Genomic DNA, 26,996 nt, shown 5'->3' with positions numbered 1-26,996 from the left:
TGGGCTGAAAACTTTTGCATTTGAGTTTCATAAAATTATTTTGCATTTTGGCTTTTATCTCCTGTCGCACTGCTTGTTGCTGGCTGCAGAATGAACGAACTGATAATCTGTCAGTCCACCCACTATGGAAAAATGCAAGAGCGCAATACAGTCTTATCCAATTAATAATTGTTACAGAAGTATTAAAAACTGCTCACCTAGTAGGGTTGTGTGGGACACAACACCTATAAAGCCTGGACTCCAGATGCTGCAAAACACGTGTTATGTATGATTGTCCTGAGGAAGGAGTCGGTGAACTCTGAAACGCCTAGACAATAAACCTACATTTTTATCCAAACTAATGGTTTGTCGTGACTCCAGAGAGCGCAGAAACAGCTTCCTTTCCCAGCATCTATCTCTGACAAGTCCACCCACTATGGCAGTGAGACGGAGAGTTTGTAACTTGTTTATCTTTTTCTGAGCTCATCTCAGCTGATTTTATGAAAACTGACCACAACAAAGTTGAACGTGCAGAAAAACTGAGGCTGTACAGTCAAACGGTGCAAAATTTGTAATGAAAACCAACTGCAAAAATGATTATTTTTAAAAAGAAATGCATGCAGTTAATTATATAAAAAAAAAAAAAAAAAATTGTCCCCAACAATGGACAACTACTTTAACCCCTTCCTGACATCCTCTGTACATCTACGGCACAAGTTAGAGCTGATGTATGTAGTGGGCTCAGAGGCTAAGTCTACCACATTCACGGCAGATAATGGCTATGGTACATAGCCAGGATCTGCCTCTAACAGAAAAAAAGTGGATCAGAGCGCCACTCGCTGCTGTTAACCACTTAAATGCAGCTGTAAATCTGCGATGGCTGCATTTTATGCATGATTTGCATCGGTTTGGCAGCTTTAATACATGTGAGGAATGTGTAAGAAATAGACATTCCTCACATGTATTAAAGCTGTCAAACCGTTGCAAATCATGCACACGGGAGTGATTCAAACATATCACCGAGCAGCTGTAAATACTCGGTGCTCGCCTGAGTATACTTGGCGAAAGGGTTAACAAAACATACTCGCTCATCACTAATCCTGGATGAAAACCTCTTCCAGAGTCCTGTGGACCTCAGACTTGGCCGAACGTTCACCTTCCAACAAGACAATGACCCTAAGCACACAGCTAAAATAACAAGGAGTGGCTTCAGAACAACTCTGTGACCATTCTTGACTGGCCCAGCCAGAGCCATGACCTAAACCCAATTGAGCATCTCTGGAGAGATCTGAAAATGGCTGTCCACCAACCTTCACCATCCAACCTGATGTAACTGGAGAGGATCTGCAAGGAAGAATGGCAGAGGATCCCCAAATCCAGGTGTGAAAAACTTGTTGCATCATTCCCAAGAAGACTCATGGCTGTACTAGCTCAAAAGGGTGCTTCTACTCAATACTGAGCAAAGGGTCTGAATACTTATCACCATGTGATATTTCAGTTTTTCTTTTTTAATAAATTTTCAAAAATTTCTACATTTCTGTGTTTTTTTTCAGTCAAGATGGGGTGCAGAGTGTACTTTTAATGAGAAAAAAAATGAACTTTTTAGAATTTACCAAATGGCTGCAATGAAACAAAGAGTGAAAAATGTAAAGGGGTCTGAATACTTCCATACCCACTGTTTCTATAGCTGTATATATATACACACACATACATAAATAGTTGAAACCAGAAGTTTACATACACTATATAAAACGACACATATGCATGTTCTCAATATCTGACATGAAATCAGAATAAACCTTTCCCGTTTTAGGCCAATTAGGATTACCATAATTTTTAATATTTGCCAAATTTCAGGCGCTCAAAAGTAATTGGACAAATTAAGTTCATTATAAATAAAATGTTCATTTTCAATATGTTGTAGATAATACTTTGCAGGCAATGACTGCCTGAAGTCTGGAAGCCATGGACGTCACCAAACACTGGGTTTCCTCCTTTTTCATGCTTTGTTGGCCTTTACTGCAGCTGACTTCAGTTGTTGCTTGTTTGTTTCTTCCCTAAGTTTTGTCTTAATCATGTGAAATGCATGCTCGATGGGGTTGAGATCTGTTGACTGACTCGGCTATTGCAGAATGTTTCACTTCTATGACTTAAACTCCTGGGTTGCATTCGCAGTTTGTTTTGGATCATTGTCCATCATGGGTTTTTTTTTTCAGCCTAATTATGGTCTGTTTCTCTTCCATTGAAAGCTCCTTTGACCGCATATTGTGGGTTCACAGCAATAGCTTCCAAATGCAAAGGCCGCACCTGGAATCAGCTCCAGATCTTTTACCTGCTTAATTGATGATGGATTAATGAGGGAATAGTCCATGCAGCCTATTAAAGAGCTTTTTAGATAACTGTCCAATTAAATTTTTGGTCCCTTTTAAAAAGAGGCAGTTGCATATTAAAGAGCTGTAATCCCTAAACCTTTACTTCAGTTAGGATGTGAATACCCTCAAATTTAAAACTCTTTGCACTTTAAGCCCATATTAATTATATAACCGTATCTTGTAAACCGCTAAAATGCCAAAACTTACGTCACTGTCCAAATATTTCTGTACCTAACTGAATTTTTTTTTAAGACAAGTTTCCTAGTTTTTTTTCCCCACTAAAATAATAAGAAAAACTAGGCAACTTTGGTATCGCCACAATCGTACTGACCTGGAGCATCAAAAGTTATTCTTTTTTTTTTGCCTTTTACATTTTGCAGTACACTGTATGGTTAAATGAATGATCTGTCATTCAAAAGTACAACTGTACCCACAAATTATAAGCCCGATATATCTAGGTGGATGGAAAAATAAAAATACAGCTTATAGAAGAAGGAAAACAAAACACAGAAATTAGCTGCTTTGGGAATATATTATATTGCTGTTTACACATAAACATTTTGACGCTGCTTATATACATTGAGAAAAAGATGCAGCGTCTTACAATTCCAGCAAAGTGGATGGGATTTATAGAAATTTCATGCCCACAGTGGTGGTTTTTCTTTACTCAACATAAGCTAAGCTGGGGTGCGTTTTTCTAATCCGCAACATTTCATTAGATGCTAGTGAAAAATGCATGTAAATGACTATATCAATAAAGTTTTTAGTTAAAGCCAAAGGAAGTATCAAAAACAATGCAGCTTTTTTTTAAAACGTGACACGCCCAAAAGGGACAAAAACCACAATGTCAAAAAAGAAATAAAACCGCATGTAAAAACACACACTAAAATAATGCAATGAAAAGATGCATATCTGAATGCACCTCATAGGTGCAGAAAAGCTGCAACATCAAAAACTCACTAAATACTCGTTGTATGTGCACACATTGAGTATTTGCAGCAGAGTTTTCTGCAGCAAAAACCATGTTTGCAGGAAAAATGCAGCTTGGAATACACGTGATTTTATGCCTTTGTAATTGCGTTTTTTTTCTTATTCATTTGACTGGGTGAAAAAAAAAAAACAGCAAAAACGTTGAAAGACTGGACATGCTGCAGATTTGAAATAAAAAAACAAAAAAAAGCTTTGATTCAAATCCAGAAGGAAAAAGGAAGCGGCATGTGAGATTTGAGAAATCTCCTTCACTTTGCTGGTCCTTCAAAACGCTGAGTTTTACCCTTGAAAAACGCGTCGAAAAATTACAACAAAAAATAGATCATGTGAACACGCTGTAAGAATATCAGCATTGCAGGGGAACAGGCTGAATTGACCTTTATTATTGTGGTTGATATTAATCATTACATATTAATCATTCTTCTTTTGTTCGGAGCAGAAAACACGAGGATGAGTTAACGCAAACACTTGTCACTTCCCCCATAACTCTGATTCTTCTCTTGTGTTTCTGCAGTTCTGTGGGGCGATTGTGCTCATCTTCTTTCTGGAGCTCGCTGTTGCAGTGCTGGCCTTCCTTTTCCAAGATTGGGTGAGAGACCGAGCCAAGGAATTTTTTGAGAACAACATAAGAGCTTACCGAGATGATATCGACCTGCAGAACCTCATAGACTCCCTGCAGAAAGCGGTATTGTTCCCTGACAAGCAGTCAGCTTCTCGCTCTTTACTTCTCCGCCATTGTGTTTCATATGTCCATGTAACGATGTGTCTCTAACAGAACCATTGTTGTGGTGCCCAAGGACCGGATGACTGGGACCTGAATGAGTATTTTAACTGCACTGGTGAAAATCTCAGTCGAGAAAAATGTGGCGTGCCGTTCTCCTGCTGCATCGCTGACCCAGCTGTAAGTGTATTCTTACATCCATGTGAAAAACAGGGAAATTCCAAACCTTTTCCACACACCCTTCTGCTTGCATGACTTTTGATTGACAGGACCCATAGTGCAACCTTCTATAACGAGTCCTGGCTATGTTAGGACTTATTCAACATGCCCGGGACTTTACCTTGCCGGTTTGTCTTTTTTTTTTGACCAGCTCATTAGAATGGTGACCTTGTTTTGGAGATCTAATACAGGTGTCCATTTCTTTTTTGTGTAAGTGAAAAGACCCATAGAATTTTTAATGTGTTCATGTGTTGTCTGTGTGTATAGCGCAGACGACAGAAACTGCCATGTGAATGAAAGTTAATATGCACAACTAATGTCTCCGAGAAAGTTGCCCTTGTAGCTCTAGCTTTTATTAATAATTATACAATGTGCCTTTATTATTTTGTTTTTTTTTTTCACAGCAATCTGTAGTGAATACTCAGTGTGGTTATGACGTCCGTAAAAAGGTATGTAATTTCCAATGCCACTCAGATTGGTGGGGCACTCCACATGCCTGTGTCTGCATACACTGGGGGTAATGGGTATGGGTAGAATTTAGCAATTTTGCTCCTGTTAATCAAAGAAGCATTAACACATCTTTAAATGTCATATTGCAATGAAGTTGAAAATGTTGTCTCACGGAGTCTCAACTCTACATTGTGCAAAAATGTTGCAACTTTTCAAATTGTTTTACACCGTTTTTTCTGGCAAAAGGCAAAATGAAAGCGTTCCTGGTGATAAGAAACCGGGAAGAGTAGATGGGATCGGCTCACCTGGTGGAGGTGTGCAGATGGCGCACAACTCTGATGAGAGTAGTAGTGAAGTGGTAGTCCTCGTATAGTCTGCTGCTCCATCCGGTGTGAGCTGACAGAACGGCTCATTAAAACAACTGCGAGGCAAAAAATAAGAAAAAAACGTTGTGTTGGGCGCTGTCACGATGAAGACAGGGATGAGGAGGTGTAGAAAAACAACAAACATTTATTAAAAAAACGCTTTTAATAAATGTTGTTTCTTTATGGCTTCATTGGGGGACACAGGACCATGGACCATGGGTGTATGCTGCTGTCGCTACGAGGTTGACACTAGGCAAAAAAGAAATAACTCCTCCTCCGCAGTATGCACCCGCCTACAGGCACCAAGCTCACCAGTTTAAGCTTATTGTCTGTAGGAGGTAGACTGGTTCCTAACAATACTTATTAATACTTGTTCTTTATTTTTCAGATACAGCTCTTCAGAGCTAACAGGGAACACTGCGTCCCCTGTTAACCCATTTCACAAGCGACCTAGAGAGCAGTGTGGCAACCCCCACATCGCCCACTCTCGGACCCGCTGGGCAGGACCTATCCCCTGTCACCTCTTTGTGTCTCAGGGTGATTCCTGGTGGCCAGTCCTTGCCTATTCCCCACCCCAGCCCCTTCCTCGGAGCAGCCTGGGAGGGAGACTGTGGTCCCTGCGGTGACCTTTCCCCAGATTCTGAGGTTGAGGAAGAGCCAGGATCCCCCCCCCCCCATCCACGGAGGACCTCCTGTGACCATCCTCAGGAGGGGAGAGGAAGAAGGGGTATCGGGACCCTAAAAAAGGACAGAAAGGTACATCTGCTGTTTCGCAACCGCAGGTCCCAGTCCCCCAGCGCTGCCTGCCACCCCTCCCCCTCACATCAAACATGGTGCTTACTTCAGCAGTACTTCCCGGGCCACGCCCCTTCTCACATCTTCAGCGTCCCCTCCTTCTTCCCCATTATGTGCGGCAAAACTTCCTGCACTTTCTCCGTCGGGGGGCGTCTCTTGTGGGCCGTCCCTTTTTCCGGTGGGTATACGCCCCCTCCGGCAATTAACCAATCAAGGCCGAGGGCCAATCAGGGCCGAGGAGCATTGTGACACTTCCGCCAAGCCCTCCCGCGGACCTATCAGCGGCCGGGTCCTTTAAGCCCGCCCCCTTTCCTTCCGCCTCTTAGAGCCTCGGTGCCCCTCGTCATCAGAGCAGCGTGCTCTGCTCCTGCCCTGCCCCTCTATGCTGACACCATCACTCTGCCTTGCTGCTTCATCACCGCAGCTCTGCTCCTGACTCCGGTGGCACCACTCTGCCTGGCAACAGCGGCCCGCTCCAACCTCTCCTCTGGAGTTCCGACGGGGTACACGGGACCATGGTTACTTCAGGATCGGGTAGGCTCTGCCCTGGTACCGACCCACACCCTTTCCTGCCCACAGACTCCCTCCTCTGCAGTATCACTGGTCAGGCACATATGCCCAAACCCAGGGAGCTCTCTGTACGTCCCTCTCACATAGTCACATACTACGCTGTGCTCTTTGCGGTACTAAGTGGCCCGCGGGTCTCCCAACAGCTTTCTGCTCGACCTGCAAACCTCCCGCCATGCTGGCACCCCAAGATTCCCCTGCCACTCAGGACGAAGGAACTCCCTCTCCTCCGGAGTGGGCTGTTATGTCTCTGGCCTCACCAAGGTATCTCAATCTCTGGTGCAGGTCCTAGAACGCTTGCCTATGTTATCCATGGCCACCAGTGCTCCGAACGTTCCCACGGATGGTTCGCAGGCACCCCTGCCCCCTCCTCCCAAGGGCAGACTGAGAGCACGTTCTCAGAAACGGACTCACACAAGCTCATCCTCCAGCTCTCCAGACTCCAAGATGCTCCCTGCATCTCACATCTCTTTCCCGGCGGTCGCCCTGGGATCTAACTCTGCATCAGATTCAGACTCTGGTTCCGACACGGACCAATATTCCAAGATCTAGTAAATGATCGACAGCCTTATATCGGCCGTCAATCAGACTCTGCACGTTAAAGAGGACGAGAGCCCTTCTCAGGACTACTGTTTCCTACAAGAGCATTAAGCGCCCGGCACGCACTTTTTCTAACCATACAGAATTTGACTGTGTCTTTCAGAAACAGTGGGAGCATCCAGAAAAGCTCTTCACTGGAAAGAAACAGTTAGACATGCTATACCCATTTAACCATGACCTTGTCAGCAAATGGACAGAATCCCCATCAGTGGATCCTCCTGTCTCTCCTCTCTCGGCCAAAACGGTGCTGGCTCTTCCAGATGGCTCCTCCCTTAAGGACACTACGGATAGACAGGTTGAGGCCTTGGCTAAGTCAGCCTTCGAGGCTGCTGGCGCCTCCATATGTCCTTCCTTTGCCTCTACTTGGGTATCAAAAGCAGTGTCCGCATGGGCCAAACAGCTTAGGCAGGGCATCTTAACGGGGGCTTTCCCGGACGATCTGGCTGACCTAGCAGATCAGATAACCCACGCAGGGAAATATCTGCTCACGGCGTCCCTTGGCGCTGCTGCCTGCTCAGCCCTGGTCTCTAGCAATCTTATTGCCTTACGTAGAAATCTTTGGCTGAAGGCTTGGAACGCCAACCCAGCTTCCAAAAAATCTCTTAACAAATCTTCCTTTTCAAGGCTCCAGGCTGTTTGGATCTAAATTAGACTAAATCATTTCTGATGCCACTGGGGGCAAGAGCACCTCCCTTCCCCAGCCCAGCCTTAACGCCCCTTTCCTAGGAGACGTTCCCTTCAGTTTCGGTCCTTTAGTCAGTTCGTTCAACCGGGCCCCTCCTCTCAACAGGACCGTACCCCAGCACAGCGAGAGAGACGTAAGCCTTCCTTTCGGCCCACTCCCAACTGGCGCGCAAAGGGTCGCTCCTCCAAGTCCTCTGGATCCCGTTCACGATCCAACAGATTTTCCTCAGCATGACTGGTCACTCCCACCTGGGACTTCTCCCAGGGTGGGCTGCCGTTTACTTCTGTTCCGAGACTCTTGGGTCTCGGCAATAGAAGACGCCTGGGTCAAGGAGATTGTGACCTCCGGCTGCAAAATCAAATTCAACGCCAGGCCAGGAACACGATTTCTCAAGTCCTGCCCCCCACAACCATCTCTGCTTCCTTCAGGCCATCGCCTCCCTTCTGCGCTCAGGAGTCATAGTTCCCGTCCCCTTTCAGGAAAGGTTTTCCGTTTTTTACTCCAATCTTTTCGTTGTCCCAAAAAAGGACAGCTCACTACGTCCGATCCTGGATCTCAAACAACTAAACCGACAAGTATGCACCCGACACTTCAGAATGGAGTCGCTCACGTCGGTAATCGCCTCAAGGGAAGCCGAGGAATATCTATGTTCAGTGGACATTCAGGACGCATATCTTCACGTCCCAATCTGCGCATCACATCAGAAGTTCCTTCGCTTTTCCTTCCAGAACGCACATTACCAGTTCACTTCCCTCCTCTTCGGCCTCGCCTCCGCCCGAGGGTTTTCACGAAGGTAATGGCGATGGTCATGGCCATTCTACGAGACAGGGGGATTGTAATTATCCCCTACCTCGACGACCAGTGAATCAAAGGCCCCACGTTCAGAGACTGTCTCCACAGCCTCCAGATCACCTTGAACACACTCTCTCGGTTAGGCTGGCTGATCAACACAGACAAATCCTCCCTGGTCCCATCTCAACGTTTAACCTTTCTAGGGATGCAATTCGACACGACCCATGTCCGGGTCCTTCTTCAGAGGGAAAAGATAAACTCTCTCTGTTGGGGGATCCACCTTCTCTCCTACCCAAGTCCACATTCCCTTCGCCTATGCATGAGTGTCCTGGGAAAAATGGTGGCAGCTATGGAAGAAGTGCCGTTTGCCCAGTTCCATACCCGGCCTCTTCAACTGGCCCTTCTGTCGACTTGGGACAAGAACCCGTCCTCTCTAGATCGACGCATCAGGTTACCTCTTCAGGTGAGAAAGTCACTAACCTGGTGGATCCGCCCCTCTTCCTTCAGACTCGGGAGGTCATTCCTACCTCTTCGTTGGCAGGTGGTCACGACCGATGCCAGCCTCATCGGTTGGGGGGCAGTCTTCCTCAACCACACGGTGCAGGGCCGGTGGAGTCCCCACGAAGTCTCCCTACTGATCAACATCTTGGAGATAAGGGCAATTTACCTGGCATTGCGTCACTGGCAGGAGATTCTAGCAGGGTTCCCAGTCCGCGTACAATCTGACAATGCCACGGCCATGGCATACTTAAACCATCAGGGAGGAACGCGCAGCAAGCCCGTCTTGAAAGAGGTGGCAAGAGTGCTAGTTTGGGCCGAGAAGACTGTTTCGGCAATCTCAGCAGTCCACATTCCGGGGGTCGACAATTGGTTGGCAGTCTTCCTCAGTCGGCAGGGCCTTGCCTCAGGAGAATGGTCCCTCCATTCCGAGGTGTTTCATCAGATTTGCTTACGGTGGGGCACGCCGGACGTTGACCTCATGGCGTCTCAGTTAAACCACAAGGTCTCATCCTTTGTAGCTCGGTCCCGAGATCCACTAGCAATCGCTCAAGACGCACTAGTCATATCATGGTCTCAGTTCCAACTGCCCTATCTCTTTCCCCCTCTACCTTTTGATCCCTCAAGTCGTCAAAAAGATCAAGACAGAAGGAGTACCGGTAATTCTAGTAGCCCCGGATTGGCCCAGACTCGTTTGGTACGCAGATCTAGTAAACCTGCTCGTCGACTCCCCCTGGAGACTACCAGACCGTCCGGATCTCCTCTCTCAAGGACCTATTCTTCATCAGAGTTCTCTTTCTCTGAATTTAATGGTATGGCCGTTGAGGTCGCAGTGTTGAGGAATGCGGGTTTTGCTGACCACGTCATTCAGACCCTAATTAACGCCAGAAAACCCGCTACCTCGCGCATATACCACAGAACCTGGAGAGCCTTTTTTTGTCACTGCGAGCAAGATCAGCTAGCTCCCATGTCCTTTTCGTTACCGGTCATTTTGGCCTTTCTTCAGACAGGCCTGGAGGCGTGACTCTCTCTAAGCACTCTCAAAGGCCAAGTTTCAGCCTTGTCCATTCTATTCCAACGTTACTAGGCTGGCCGTCCTCAGGTCAAGACGTTTGTACAAGGGGTGGGTCACCTGGTGCCGCCTTATCGCCCTCCAGTGGACCCATGGGACCTTAATATGGTCCTAAGCGTTCTCCAAAAGCCCCCGTTTGAACCTATTCAGGACATCTCAGACTCTCTTCTCTCCTAGAAGGTGGCTTTTTTTCGTGGCTGTTACCTCAATTAGGAGGGTTGCAGAGCTCGCAGCCCTCTCATGTCCATCGCCCTTTCTGGTCTTCCATCAAGACAAGGTAGTGCTCCGGCCGGTGCCTTCCTTTTTGCCGAAAGTAGTCTCCTCTTTCCACATCAATGAGGACATTGTTTTGCCTTCTTTCTGCCCGACTCCAGTGCATCCACGGGAGAAATCCCTGCACAAACTGGATCTGGTCAGAGCTCTACGTGTGTACCTTTCTAGAATGGCCTCCCTTTGGTGTTCAGATGCCCTGTTTGTCATCCCTGAGGGGCGTCGCAAGGGTCTTCCTGCTTCCAAGTCAACCATCGCCCGTTGGATACGTTCGACCATTTTGGAGGCATGTCGCGTCTCAGACAAACCTCCCTCTCTGGGAGTAAGGGCTCACTCCACCCGGGCGGTGGGGGCCTCTTGGGCGGTTCGCCATCAGGCTTCGGCTTCTCAAATCTGTAAGGCCGCAACGTGGTCTTCACTCCACACCTTTTCAAGGTTTTACAAGGTCCACACTTATTCTTCGGCTGATGCCAGTCTTGGATGGAGGGTCCTGCAGGCGGCGGTTGCCCGCAGTCTGACCTAGTCTGTGACCTATCTTGTGTTCTCCCACCCAAGGGACTGCTTTAGGACGTCCCATGGTCCTGTGTCCTACAATGAAGTGATAAAGAAAGAGGGATTTTTGGTACTCACCGTAAAATCTCTTTCTTGGAGCCTTCATTGGGGGACACCGCACCCTCCCTGATTTTGGGCATATGACCAGTTGGCCCTGTTGGGCATCTGACGCGCCCCCTGGGCCATATTCTTTAGGGGGAATATCCGGAGCCGGATCAGATGGGAGTTGTAGTCTTCCGAGTGGCTGTGACCCGGTCCGTGCCCAGGGTGTCAAACTCGGTTGTATGTGGCAGTCCTACAGATGTTAATAAGTTCTTAATGTCGACTACGCCACCCGTTGTATTGCGGTCACTATGGCCGCCGCTGCAGCAGGGTCCGCTGAGGCTGATGGTGTAGGTGCAGCTTTTGATGGTATAACCCCCAACGGGTGGGGTATAGCCTCAGGGGGTCAGGTGCAGAGAATGGGGGTTGTGGTGGTGCAGCATAGATGTTAAAGGAAGACAGAGTCGGGTTATGCAGTTAAGGGTATTTACTCACTGCTGATGTTCCGGTCACTCCAGCTTCAAGTGACCTCCCGAGCCGTGCTGCATCCACCAGGTCCTGGATCCAGCCAACCCCCAAGCGAGTCCGGAGCGTGACCCTGAGCTCTCCTTCTGTCCTTTCTCTGGCCGTCCCCACTAGTGATCCACCCAGGTCCAGCTCCCTCGGGCCTTCTGTTGGGAGACCCTTGGCCTTGGGTTCCCTGACCCTCCACGTGGTATGCCTTCGGGGTGGATGTGGTGGGTGGCCGTGGCAGACGCTGCCCACGGCCTCCGGTCTCTGGCTGGGGTGTGTTTTTGCCCCCACCAGCTTGGGTTCCGGTACCCTGATGCCGACTCTTCACCCGTGGATTGGATTTGGGGTCTCAGAGTCCTCTCTTCTGTTTCCCCCTCTGGGTCTCTCTTGCTTTCTCTGCTTCTTACTCTGACAGACTGACCTGCCTGCAAAGACTGACTGACCTTGTTCTCTGATGGTGCCCACCTTATATACACCCTCTATGTGTGAGCTCAGGTGACCAGCACCCAATGAGCTCCTATCTTTACCCAGGCTGCTCCCCCTATCTGCCCCTACACTACTTGGGATGTACCACCCCCCTCCCACTCCAGCCAGGAACAGACTCGGTCGTACCTGCACATATCTAAGTGGGAGTACCGTCGGTCTGCTCCTCGGAAATGGGATGTGTGTAGTGCATGCAGCCTACCGAGCTCAGTTCCACACTCCATCCTTACCCGGGAGTGGAATATCACACCTCTGGGTTGAGGTGCAATACCCCTGTAGCAGCCGAATCCTCAGGGTGCTACACATCTCATTTAGTTTTCACGGTTGTGCCCCGTTGGGCATTGCATAGTTGGTTATTTTATGTTTCTCCTACTGCTTTAGCCACTAACTGGTGAGCTTGGTGCCTGTAGGCGGGTGCATACTGCGGAGGAGGAGCTATTTCTTTTTTGTCTAGTGTCAACCTCCTAGCGACAGAAGCATACACCCATGGTCTATGGTCCCCCAATGAAGGCTCCAAGAAAGAGATTTTACGGTGAGTACCAAAAATACCTCTTTTTCTACACCTTCTCATCCTTCTCTTCATCGTGACAGAGCCCACCACAACGGTTTTTTCTTATTTTTTGTCTCTCAATTGTTTTGTCTGGCTAAAACTCTCTGATGAATTGGCCCCATAGTGTTTTGCTCGTCATACGCTCAATTTCTGCTCCAAAACCTCCACAAAAAAACTGTGCACAAACCCCAAGAGCGTCTTCCCGTACAGTCAGTCGTACAGTCGAATTACTGCTCCTAGTGATTTCCCTTGTTAGTAGGTTGTGTTTGCCTCAGAACTGTTATAAAGAGTACAAGTCTTTATTATAACAAACAGGTCAGTGAGATTGTGTGAATTTGAACCTCCCTAAATCTCACTGACCTGTCTGTTATAATATAGACTGGTGCTCTTTATAACAGTTCTGGGACACATAGTGTACCATTCCCCTTGTCAATAAGGTGTCACCGTCAGCAGTAATTGGACTATGTGAGAGACTGTTTAGAAAGACACCCTTAAAGGGAACCTGTCAAGTGAAATAAACGCTTTTAATCTGCAGGTTATTAGCGTTCTAAACCAATGCTTAGCCCCCCTCTGCCGGGAGATAATGAACTTTTAGTCCTGGTAGCATTTGGGTCTTAGTCACGGGGATGGCAGGTTCAGTCACCGCTCTGTGTATAGAGTGTAGGTACTGTAACTGCGCCCCAGCACTGACTGACAGCAGCTCAGCATTAGGGCCAGCTGTCAGTCAGTGCTTGGGGAGCAGTTAGAGCCGTCGCTCTCTATACACTGACTGCTGACTAGACCCACGCCACCCCACCCCCCATGACTGAAACCTGTTACCAGGAGAAATAAAGCTAGAGCCCCGCTGCAGGGCGGAAATTAAGTGCCGGCACTGGGCAGGTTCAGAATGCTATTTAACCTGCAGATTAACCCCATATCTGCAGGTTAATAGCGTTTTTTCACGTGACTGGTTCATTTTAAGCACAATGGTAACCCTTATTTATCAGCATATTCATTTACTTCCAGGAGGAGTAGCAGAAGATCAGTAAAATGCATCATTCTTAGAAAAGATACATTGTGATATTTAATTTTTTTTCATAGAAATAACATTTTAGATTGTAAAAGTGAAGACTCCTAACTAATTTGATATGATGCCTTGTAGTATTACTGATGGAAAGTACATCTGTCTGTCACCCATTTAGTCATTGCACTCGGTAACAATAAGCGTGTGAGTCATTTCCTGCATCGCGCTCAGCTGCTTGTAAGCATGTGGAGCATTGCCTTCTAGTTTGTTTCTTCTGTAGCCACAATTAGACTATTAACTCTTTTTTTGGCTTTTCGGTCCTGTCCTCTAAACGGGCAAATGACCTTTGAATTATGGCTAGAAAACACTACTTCAGGGTAGCTCTGTCACTCCCGGGCTGGTGTCCTCTGCTAGTCAATTGATGAGTCTGCCAGCGTTTTGCAGGATGGGTTGTAATCATTTTCCTGAGATTGCCAAAACATGAAGTGAGAGGAGCATAACCTCCCTCAAAAGTTATTGTGCTTCTTTCCATTGTAGAGTTAGTGCGAATCGATTTGCACTCAGTCACTACGGGGGTTTGTGGCCTCTACACGGGGAGCCCTGATGACCACCTTACCTGCCGACATCCGCAGCTCTTATTTTGATTCGCCGGCCTGGCACAACATCACTTGTGCGTCACGTTGCAATCATGACTTTGTGCCCCAACATGTAATCAGAAGCAGATCCACGGATGTGGACCGGTAAGAGGCGGCACTTCTGCTCCTGTGCAGGAGCCACAGACCGCTGTCATGACCAGTGGAATGGAGGCATGCAAAAAAATCCAAACTGTCTCTGGTCAGTGGTTTATTGTAGGAGAAACAGTTGGAGTGGTCATGCCAAGAGTGCTGGACTCAACAACATGTTGGTGCGGTCAGCAGCGTTCACCTAACTCTTCTCAGAATTCCATAGTGGAGCCATTATTATTATTATTATTATTATTATTATTATTATGCTGTATACCTCTTGAGAATGTAATTTCTTTACTCTCTCATTGCTTTGCTCAAGACATTAAGTGAACCCATAAACTAGTGGCAACAATATTTCTTCTAGGAATGCCTGGACCCCCAGCATTTCTGTATAAACCCCAGCACTCCAGACGTGATGGTGCACTAGTAGGGTCCCAGCCCTTGTACACTGTAAATCCAAAGAACTAGGCATTCATATAGATATGAGGAAAAAAGTAATTTCTTTGAAACCCAAAAGTGAGTTTACGATGTTTCGGTAATACATTCTGGATACTAAATATCAATTAATCATAAATGTAAAACATCACTTTTATTAGAAATATGTTAAAAAAAATATTAAATACAAAATAACAAAAGTATAGTAAGTATGGCCAACAATTAGTCACTTAATTAAGAGGAAAAACGGGGTGTGTATGTATACCCTACAATTCATCTAATATAGCTCTGCCTTGCCACAGAGTTTTGCACCCATAACCTGCACAATAGTGCCCCCCGCTCGAACGTCGACTCTCCCTATCTGACCCTGTAGGGCCCAATTAGGTGCAGCAAGGTAGAGAGGTAAACACACCGCACTCAGAAATACTATCTCAGATTTCAATATGAGAAGTTGATCAGATGTACATAATCATGTGTGCTAATATAACATTCAGATAGCTAATCAGAAAGGAAACTAGTAATTTTCCCTAGGTGAAATCTAGCGTTGCCCTACCTTGCTGCGGAGGTCGGCATCCTACACCTGCGCAATGGCGCCCCCGCTCAGACGTTGACTCTTCCTGTCTGACCCTTCAAAAGTAAAGAGTCAAGAGAAAAGTATACTTACTATACATTTGTTATTTTGTATTCAATATTTTTAACCTATTTCTAATACGTGATGTTTTATATTCATGATTAATTGATATTTAGTGTTCAAGTCGGTGATTTTCTAGTCTTTTATTGCACTAATTAACTATAAGTCGGTGAAAGTAATGGACCCTGGCCTTCCTCGGGTGCACAGATGGCTTTTCCAGAAAGACGTGGATCAAGCTGTGATACAGCGCTATGGGAGAAGTGTGGGATGCCCACAATGGTGACTATCGCTCTTAACACTGCAGGAGTCCAACGCTTCTCTCTTAGCATTTTATCACAGCTTGGTCCACGTTTCTCTGCAAAAGCCATCTGTGCACACAATGAAGGGCAGAGTCTATGACCTATACGTCATAAACTCACTTTTGCATTGCACACAAATTTCCTATTATCTCATATCTATGCGTGCCTAGTTATTTGGACCACCACCATTAGATTATCTCATATCTGAGTGCCTAGTTATTTGGACCACCACCATTAGATTATCTCATATCTATGCGTGCCTAGTTATTTGGACCATCACCATTAGATTATCTCGTATCTATTCGTGCCTAGTTATTTGGACCACCACCATTAGATTATCTCATATCTGAGTGCCTAGTTATTTGGACCAGCACCATTAGATTATCTCGTATCTGAGTGCCTAGTTATTTTTACCACCACCATTAGATTATCTCGTATCTATGAGTGCCTAGTTATTTGGACCACCACCATTAGATTATCTTGTATCTATGAGTGCCTAGTTATTTTTACCACCACCATTAGATTATCTCGTATCTATGAGTGCCTAGTTATTTGGACCACCACCATTACATTATCTCGTATCTGAGTGCCTAGTTATTTGGACCATCACCATTAGATTATCTCGTATCTATTCGTGCCTAGTTATTTGGACCACCACCATTAGATTATCTCATATCTGAGTGCCTAGTTATTTGGACCAGCACCATTACATTATCTCGTATCTGAGTGCCTAGTTATTTTTACCACCACCATTAGATTATCTCGTATCTATTCGTGCCTAGTTATTTGGACCACCACCATTAGATTATCTCATATCTGAGTGCCTAGTTATTTGGACCAGCACCATTAGATTATCTCGTATCTGAGTGCCTAGTTATTTTTACCACCACCATTAGATTATCTCGTATCTATGAGTGCCTAGTTATTTGGACCACCACCATTAGATTATCTTGTATCTATGAGTGCCTAGTTATTTTTACCACCACCATTAGATTATCTCGTATCTATGAGTGCCTAGTTATTTGGACCAGCACCATTAGATTATCTCGTATCTGAGTGCCTAGTTATTTTTACCACCACCATTAGATTATCTCGTATCTATGAGTGCCTAGTTATTTGGACCACCACCATTACATTATCTCGTATCTGAGTGCCTAGTTATTTGGACCAGCACCATTAGATTATCTCGTATCTATTCGTGCCTAGTTATTTGGACCACCACCATTAGATTATCTCATATCTGAGTGCCTAGTTATTTGGACCAGCACCATTAGATTATCTCGTATCTGAGTGCCTAGTTATTTTTACCACCACCATTAGATTATCTCGTATCTATGAGTGCCTAGTTATTTGGACCACCACCATTAGATTATCTTGTATCTATGAGTGCCTAGTTATTTTTACCACCACCATTAGATTATCTCGTATCTATGAGTGCCTAGTTATTTTTACCACCACCATTACATTATCTCGTATCTGAGTGCCTAGTTATTTGGACCAGCACCATTAGATTATCTCGTATCTGAGTGCCTAGTTATTTTTACCACCACCATTAGATTATCTCGTATCTATGAGTGCCTAGTTATTTGGACCAGCACCATTAGATTATCTCATATCTGAGTGCCTAGTTATTTGGACCAGCACCATTAGATTATCTCGTATCTGAGTGCCTAGTTATTTTTACCACCACCATTAGATTATCTCATATCTATGAGTGCCTAGTTATTTGGACCAGCGCCATTAGATTATCTCGTATCTGAGTGCCTAGTTATTTTTACCACCACCATTAGATTATCTCGTATCTATGAGTGCCTAGTTATTTGGACCACCACCATTACATTATCTCGTATCTGAGTGCCTAGTTATTTGGACCAGCACCATTAGATTATCTCGTATCTGAGTGCCTAGTTATTTTTACCACCACCATTAGATTATCTCATATCTATGAGTGCCTAGTTATTTGGACCACCACCATTAGATTATCTCGTATCTATGAGTGCCTAGTTATTTGGACCAGCACCATTAGATTATCTGATATCTATGCGTGCCTAGTTATTTGGACCACCACCATTAGATTATCTCATATCTATGAGTGCCTAGTTATTTGGACCAGCACCATTAGATTATCTCATATCTATGCGTGCCTAGTTATTTGGACCACCACCATTAGATTATCTCATATCTATGAGTGCCTAGTTATTTGGACCACCACCATTAGATTATCTCATATCTATGAGTGCCTAGTTATTTGGACCACCACCATTAGATTATCTCGTATCTGAGTGCCTAGTTATTTGGACCACCACCATTAGATTATCTCATATCTATGAGTGCCTAGTTATTTGGACCACCACCATTAGATTATCTCATATCTATGAGTGCCTAGTTATTTGGACCACCACCATTACATTATCTCGTATCTGAGTGCCTAGTTATTTGGACCAGCACCATTAGATTATCTCGTATCTGAGTGCCTAGTTATTTTTACCACCACCATTAGATTATCTCATATCTATGAGTGCCTAGTTATTTGGACCACCACCATTAGATTATCTCGTATCTATGAGTGCCTAGTTATTTGGACCAGCACCATTAGATTATCTCATATCTATGAGTGCCTAGTTATTTGGACCACCACCATTAGATTATCTCATATCTATGAGTGCCTAGTTATTTGGACCACCACCATTAGATTATCTCATATGAGTGCCTAGTTATTTGGACCACCACCATTAGATTATCTCATATTTGAGTGCCTAGTTATTTGGACCACCACCATTAGATTATCTCATATGAGTGCCTAGTTATTTGGACCAGCACCATTAGATTATCTCATATCTATGAGTGCCTAGTTATTTGGACCAGCACCATTAGATTATCTCATATCTGAGTGCCTAGTTATTTGGACCACCACCATTAGATTATCTCATATGAGTGCCTAGTTATTTGGACCACCACCATTAGATTATCTCATATCTATGAGTGCCTAGTTATTTGGACCACCACCATTAGATTATCTCATATCTATGAGTGCCTAGTTATTTGGACCACCACCATTAGATTATCTCATATGAGTGCCTAGTTATTTGGACCACCACCATTAGATTATCTCATATTTGAGTGCCTAGTTATTTGGACCACCACCATTAGATTATCTCATATGAGTGCCTAGTTATTTGGACCAGCACCATTAGATTATCTCATATCTATGAGTGCCTAGTTATTTGGACCAGCACCATTAGATTATCTCATATCTGAGTGCCTAGTTATTTGGACCACCACCATTAGATTATCTCATATGAGTGCCTAGTTATTTGGACCAGCACCATTAGATTATCTCATATCTATGAGTGCCTAGTTATTTGGACCAGCACCATTAGATTAGCTCATATCTGAGTGCCTAGTTATTTGGACCAGCACCATTAGATTATCTCGTATCTATGCGTGCCTAGTTATTTGGATCACCACCATTAGATTATCTCATATGAGTGCCTAGTTATTTGGACCAGCACCATTAGATTATCTCATATTTGAGTGCCTAGTTATTTGTACCACCACCATTGGAAATGTTTTGGACTTTTCAGACTTTTGTGTTTGCAGCTTTTATAGTTGCCACAATCGGCATGGTCTAATATTGATGTATATATGGATACACTTTTTTTTGTTGCAGACGCTTGCTGAAAGAGCTACAGTGACCTACGTAAAGGGTTGTATATCGGCTTTGGAAGCATGGCTGCCTAGAAATATATACATTGTGGCTGGAGCTTTTCTGGTGATTTCCATTTTACAGGTACGTGTGTGGGCGAAGTACATCTGTATTATATGCTCAGCACTTCAGGGAACAGGTGCCACTGCTATAGGGATCTTATAGAATGCAATCTATGGGGTTACTGACGAGGTAAGAGGGGCTATAAAAAGTAATATTTTCATTTTAATCTCCTCTCGGCTCAGCACCTGTCGGCTAGGACTGGAGTGAGTGCATGTGTAGCTGTTCTCTTGAACTTCAATGATGTCTCCTGATCAGGAGATCCAGTGTTGTCACCAGGCAGCCATGGTTTATTACCAAGTTGCTAAATGTAAAACTTTTACACGAGTCGTTGCCTTTCCTCTGCCATGAACTTACTTATATGGTACAATTCAGTGTCTCTTGACTTCCACATTTCAGCTGCTGGGAATGTTGCCTTAAAAGTTTAGTCTATTATAGAATTTATTTTTTATCTGTAGCTTTAGGCTTAAAGTATAGATAAAAAAAATAAATTCTATATTTTTATTTTACTTTTTAGCTGCCTATTCGGCTAATTACTAATGTAATAATGACTTTGCATTACAAACGGAGTTTTTGGCTACCTCATTCTCTAGTTTATAAATATCTTCAACTGAGACAGGCGTACCAAGCAGAAAGGCCTAACCAAGACACATCCCTGTCTAAAAATATGATTATACACTGAATAACCACTTCACACCACTTCGGGGGTCTGATATCATATTGTACAGTGCCCTTCTGGATCGTGTACTAGTGAAATACCCTATACGTTCTAAAGCTATATGGGAGGGTGTAATGGGCCCCATTGAAGATGAGCAGTGGCAGGGCATACTAGATAGGATTCCCAACTATCCTTAAGTAAATCTTCTAGACTCTCCCAGCTGTATGTGATGCATAAGGTTTATAGAACACCTAAATTCCTATTTTATATTCAACAAACTACTGCATATGCTTTGGTCCTGCCCTAACGTGGAGTCCTATTGGAAGGGCATACTAGACATTGTACACAGAATCTACTCGGTACGAATAGACGCCACTCCTCTCGAATGTTGTATATGGCTAGGATACTAATAGCTCAGTATTGGATAACTGACCAGACCCCCACAATCCCAGAATTCATAAACCAGATGGCTGCTGAATTTGGAAAGAGGTATCTATGTAAAGGGAAACGCTGTCACTAAGTCTGAAAAACTCAGGGCCTCTTGGATTGACAGATTCGGTTGTGCAGAACCGCAAATATATTGTCTGGTCTATTTTAAGCTTCTATATCCTGTAATCTAGAACCCCTGAAGGTATACATGTGGTATCAATGTTACTTGTAGAAAGTCCTACATTCTGACAAGTGGTGTATTATGGGCCATTCCAGCCCCTCTATCCTTTACTGATCCGTGACTTTGCTGGTTATGTTGCACTTTCATTTGTCTCGTTGTATTTTGTTGGGGTGGCAGGGATCGGGAATCTGCGTGGGTACTTTTGTGTTTTGTAATGTTTATATACAAAAACTTTCAATAAAAAAAACATTTGATTTAACATAAAAAAAATAATGACTTTGCACAACTTGTTTTCTCCATAGATTTTTGGCATTTACCTAGCTCGGACCCTTATGTCTGACATTGAAGCAGTAAAGGCTGGATTCCGATTTTAAGGGCCCACCTGCTAGACTGGAAGCCTTCAGAGTACCTCTGTACGACTCCTCCTGTAAACGTATATTATCCACTGGAGACTCTGAGCCAACACCCATGTGGTCCTGCATTGTAGAAACGAAGGGTGGGAACCCAGAGAGAAGCCCCTTTATGGACATCATGGGAGTATGATAGCATAAACCTATCTGTGATCACTCCCTATAACGCCCCCCTTGTTCCTGCTGCGTGAGGTAAAGCGACGCACTCCTCTGCCATCTGGGGCCCTTACCTGAATGTAGCTTGGTAGGAGGACATTGCTCTGCAGGACACATGGGATTAGCTCTGGTTTGTACATTGACTGTGATATGTTGTTGTTGGACCATAACCACTGTCACATTTGGGTGACCTCTATAACCTTAACGCAAAGGCCGTCCCCAGTGTGTATATCCGCCATTAAGTACATTTCTTCTTGATTTTCCCTTCCTCTGCTATATCTGTTTCTTTAGTAATGGCTGCTCCTTGCTGTAAGATACCAAAACACCATTTCAAGACGTTATTTTATTTTTTTAACCTTGTAAATAAGGTTGTTCTCCAGTTAGACAACCCCTTCTTAAATGCAAGTGTCCAATATATAAATAACAAAACCCTTCTACTCCCCACCTGCAATGGCGCCAGGTCTGCCGGCACTTGTTGACGTTGTTATGATAGATGAGTGCTGCACCTGACCAGCGGGCGATGATGGGCTGTAGGCGTCAAATAACAATGACACTGGAGCGCTGCACCTGACCAGCGGGCGATGATGGGCTGTAGTAGTCACGTCACATAATAATGACACTAGAGTGCTGCACCTGACCAGCGGGCGATGATGGGCTGTAGGCGTCACATAACAATGACACTGGAGTGCTGCACCTGACCAGCGGGCGATGATGGGCTGTAGTGGTCACATAACAATGACACTGGAGTGCTGCACCTGACCAGCGGGCGATGATGGGCTGTAGGCGTCACATGTGCTGCACCTGACCAGCGGGCGATGATGGGCTGTAGGCGTCACATAACAATGACACTAGAGTGCTGCACCTGACCAGCGGGCGATGATGGGCTGTAGGCGTCACATAACAATGACACTAGAGCGCTGCACCTGACCAGCGGGCGATGATGGGCTGTAGTAGTCACGTCACATAATAATGACACTAGAGTGCTGCACCTGACCAGCGGGCGATGATGGGCTGTAGGCGTCACATGTGCTGCACCTGACCAGCGGGCGATGATGGGCTGTAGGCGTCACATAATAATGACACTAGAGTGCTGCACCTGACCAGCGGGCGATGATGGGCTGTAGTGGTCACATAACAATGACACTGGAGCGCTGCACCTGACCAGCGGGCGATGATGGGCTGTAGTGGTCACATAACAATGACACTGGAGCGCTGCACCTGACCAGCGGGCGATGATGGGCTGTAGGCGTCACATAACAATGACACTAGAGCGCTGCACCTGACCAGCGGGCGATGATGGGCTGTAGTGGTCACGTCACATAACAATGACACTGGCGCTTGCAGATTCGGTGTCCACATTGCTGGAATGGTGCTGGTGTGGGAGCTGATTTTTATAAGGGTTTTTTTTTCCCTAGGAGACACTTAAGGGGTTGTCAGAAGTAGTGGAGAACCTCTTTAATGTGTGGTCTGTATATTTCAAACAATAACACATGGCATACATGCAAGCTATATGTTCTGTCCTAGGTTATGTATGTCATTGTGAAAAAAAGACACATTGCATTTTGAGAAAAATGGCTGGCGCATGTGTATGATAATTGGCTTGGGATTTGAGGATTGTTAGTATGTGTGCATCATTGTTTACACTCCAAAAAGTGACTAGTTTTTCTATAGTGCCAGGCCTGACATGGTGCCACCCCTGTCCACAGGTTGTGTGTGGTATTGCAGCTTAGCACCCTTTAAATTAGTAGAGCCAAACTGCAGAACCAAACACCACTCCTAAGTGGTTGCAGCGCCTCTGTGAAAGGAAGGTCCACTATTGTAACCACTTTTTCATTTTGTTTTGTTTTAATTGTTTCGATGGATCAAACCTAAATATAAAAAACTTTGCAAATGGTCCTTAATTAACAAAAAAAATAAAAAATTCCTATAGTTGTTGGTCTACATCTCTTACCCAGACCTGTGACTCCATGACCCTGCGCTCACACGTGTTATATCAATGTACATTTCGCAGGCTGGTAAGAAGTGTGGAAACGACAGATGGCAATATCCGTGCAGGGTTTGTTCTTTGTAGGAGCTGTAGACTCGAGGCGATAGGATGTCTGTAATTAAGACTACTTGCAAATTTGTTTAATTTTATCCTTTACAATGCAGAATCCTAAATAGTTGTAAAAATGGACCTGGCCCCGAGCAGCTTTAGCATTGCCATATTTTCTTCAGTATTTGTAAGCCAAAAACAGCAGCAGATCCGCAAAAAAGAAGAGGTACGAGTGTTTCCATCATAGCTTTTCCTTGGTGCAGGTCCCACGCCTGGTTTTGGCTTCTGAATACTGGTGTCGAATATTGTTCAAATGCTGTGAAAGTAGCCTAAAAAGTGGTAACTCTCAATGGGCTGATTTATAGGGAACCTGTGATCAGATTCATGATACGATCATCAGACACCGGCTCCGCGGCTGCAGATGTCTCACTCTTAAACCCTGCGGCGAGGTCTGGGCTGCCTGAGTATGATGACAGGTTCCCCATAAAGTAACACAGACTGCAAAGAGACTGACCGCTGTAGTCTGAATGGCCGCATACAGCTCCATGAATGACACTGCACTGCCACAGATGCTCAATGGTTAAAACCAGCCATTTGCACTACAGTATCTCTGTAGCATAGGGCTTAGGCTGGGATCATACATTCAGTTCTGTGCTGTTTTTTTTTTTTTTAGAAGAGTAAAAAAAAGAAGGAAAAGTGTAAAGGAGACTGGATCCTCTTAATTTTGAAATTATTGCTATATGGCTTAGAAGAATTACATGAAAAGCTTCCATGAAAACTGCATGTGTGATTGTCACCTTAGTGCGTGGACTGATTAGTAAGTCACTGCACCTCCTGTACGCCCCTCCTGTACGCCCCTCCTGTACGCCCCTCCTGTACGCCCCTCCTGTACGCCCCTCCTGTACGCCCCTCCTGTACGCCCCTCCTGTACGCCCCTCCTGTACACCCCTATCTTTTAGCTTGGGTTTTATTATTGCTTCTGCTGGAATCAATTGGAGCACGCCACTGCCATCTTGTGGTTTCTGTAAATAATACAACATATGGAAATGTTCAACTGGATGATTGTCTTTTACAAAAATAATGTGTTTTGCATAGAGACTGAATATTTTAAAATGTTTGGATGCACATGCTTTGATATGTTTACATTTCTTCCTTTTTAGTCTGTATTACTAGAATATGTTCAGTAACGTCATTTGGTATGGTCAATATTTCACTTTTCTTGTATTTCCAAATTTCAGCGATTTCTTGAAAAATAACAAACACCTTAAACTGTTGAAAAATTAACTTTGGGTAAAATTTTCTTTGTGGCCTTTTTTACTGTAAGCAAGTGAAATCCGTTTGCAGTTTGGCTTTATCATCATAGTGTAGTCTGGAGAATTTCACAAGTCCCTTAATTCTTGTCCTTCCCTGTGGATGCCCAGCCGAGTCATCTGCAGATGAAGACAGGCTGCTAACTCTTAAAGGGGTTGTCCGGCATCCCTGACTCTGCGTTGGTAGGTGAGCATCTCAGATGGTGTTGCACCTTCACATACCAGCCTGGAACGTGCATGATTGGCAGGCTACAAACACCCATCAAATCTGCATTTGATCCCATGCAGTGCCCACTGCTTTTGGGGTTGCTACGTTCGCATCCATCTAATGCATTGGGGGAGATTTAAAAAACTCCAAAAGAAAAGCTTTGTTCTCCATAGCAACCAATCACAGTACAGCTTTTGTTTTGTATATTTGTCTTGAAAAAGAGCCGTGCTGTGATTGGTTCCCATGGGCTGCATTTTAGACAGTGTCATAAATCTAGTCCATTCATGTAAAAAGAATTCAGCAAATGGGTTAAATATATATCTGTTCTCCTTTTTAACCCTCTAATGGTCTGATGATCCTCGCTAGTTTGCGTTTAATTCCTGCACGGATCACATGATCATATCACTTCTGTCTATCATTGCTGCAGCCAATCACTTGAGCTACCAGTCATGTGCCATATTCACAGCATTACTGCTGAGGCCAGTCATTAACTGCAGAGAGCGGAAAATGATGTATGGCACGTGATTTCTGAAGGAAGTAAGCCATGTGGATCACCAGAGCTGTGCTGGAGGATTGAAGAGGTAAGTGTATGGTACTCTTATAGTTAACCCCTTCCCAACATGTGACATATATGTATGTCTCACGTCGGGGACAGTGTATGAAGTGGGCTTAAGAGCTGAGCCTGTAACAGCAGTAATTGGAGCAAACTCCGACTGCTGCAGTCAATCATTGCAAATGGTATTTAAATGGCGCAATTACTGGTGCACTGGCTGCCATCCTAGTTTGTGCCACAGGTCCCAGTATATGTCATTGGTCTGCAACACTGATGTCACATCGACAGCACTGCAGCCAATAACTGGGCTCAGCGGCTCTGCCCGAGATGATGGCCGTGGCCTCGGAGCTCACTGATTATTTACAGCACTGACTAAGTGATGTCGGCGCCTCAGACAATGACAGATATTTTGAGCAGCTTTGGAAGCTACATTGAACCTGGGGTGGGTGGGTAAAGCTCATATTTTTGTTTTTAAAGCAAACTGCCATGGACATGGGTTTTCCCCAAAAAATGTGTGCACATGATGTCTTTTCCGTCTGAACAAGCGCTAAAAACACAAAATAATTAACACATGCATTGCAATATGTTTAGTCTTCTTGAGCTTCTTTTAACCACTTCAGGCTTCAATTGCTGTTAAAGAAGCGACCCGACCTTTCTTCAGCAGCATTTCTCTGTCCCAGCAAAGTGAAGGAGATAGCTGAAATCTCATACACTTGTTGCTTATTTTTTCTTGCCGATTTGAAGCAGTTTAAAATCTGTCAATATAAATAAATGTCAATTCTTTCAGCTTTTTTGCAGTTTATCACCTATCCTAATGGACAGAGAAAAATGCATTAAAAAAAAGAAGGAAAAATGCTCGCAAAACATGTCATATCGCTTTTTTTTTGTGTTTTTTTTTTTTTTTTTTTTTTTTTCATGCTGCAGTTTTCCTACCAAGAGACGTGTTTTTGATGCTGAAATGTCTGCAGCAAATACTTAGTGTGCACTTACCCTTGCTTCTCTGTGGTGAGTGGCGTGACTGGCACATGTGCCGCCTATGTTGGGGATAACTCCTCTTCTGAGCATTTCACTGTTAGTCTTATTTTGATCTGAATGATATTTTTTTCCACAGAGACCAATATTGAAAGTCTGTTAGTTCATTGTATGGACCTGGATGTTCATCTGTATGTGACCGCTCATCTCTAAGGCCTAATGAATTTTGCTTTATTACCTCTGTTTAACCCACCCAACATTTTACTGTATTTTATAAATTCTGAAAAAATGTCCTGTTCAATCGGCTGCTGTATTACCGAAGTTTCATCCTCCCACCCGACTTCTAATACTGCTCCATTTATGTAATTCTGCACCACTCTTTGCTTACGTCTAATAGTAATTTGGCTTTAGGTTTGTTAATGGAGTATAAATCATGTTATCAGGACTCAGTACGAGATAAGAGAAGCAAAGGGCCTGTAAATAATTCCTTACTGCGTGAAGACCTGTAATCATGTACATTCTCTGTGTGAATATGAAGATCTCTATAAAGTGCTTCCGAAGCAGTTCCCCTCGTCCAACCTTCTGTCACACATGGTGTATGCTTACGGATTAAGATTGTCTGTGTTTTCATGTGTTATCGTTACCACTATAAGAGGACATATGACGGCTATAGAAAACTATTTTTAAATAAACTTGTTTTTTTTAACGTA

The 26,996-nt window shown here is 44.5% G+C and overlaps 1 protein-coding gene across 3 annotated transcripts in view; it reads left to right on the top strand.

Moving 5' to 3' along the window:
• TSPAN14 (tetraspanin 14) overlaps positions 1 to 26,996 on the top strand; it is a 98,260-nt gene extending 71,264 nt beyond the window's left edge. For all 3 annotated transcript variants that reach the window (XM_073685980.1, XM_073685981.1, XM_073685979.1), the window contains 5 exons: positions 3,856 to 4,026; positions 4,117 to 4,242; positions 4,686 to 4,730; positions 19,279 to 19,398; positions 20,945 to 26,996. In XM_073685980.1, coding sequence (XP_073542081.1) covers positions 3,856 to 4,026; positions 4,117 to 4,242; positions 4,686 to 4,730; positions 19,279 to 19,398; positions 20,945 to 21,016 — 534 coding nt within the window. In that variant the 3' untranslated portion in view covers positions 21,017 to 26,996. The remainder of the gene's footprint in view (positions 1 to 3,855; positions 4,027 to 4,116; positions 4,243 to 4,685; positions 4,731 to 19,278; positions 19,399 to 20,944) is intronic.

Source organism: Phyllobates terribilis, unplaced genomic scaffold, assembly GCF_046119375.1.
Source record: "Phyllobates terribilis strain yellow unplaced genomic scaffold, ASM4611937v1 Scaffold_5__5_contigs__length_657084704, whole genome shotgun sequence".
Classification (NCBI taxonomy): domain Eukaryota; kingdom Metazoa; phylum Chordata; class Amphibia; order Anura; family Dendrobatidae; genus Phyllobates; species Phyllobates terribilis.
This window is presented reverse-complemented; position numbering and strand designations above follow the sequence as displayed.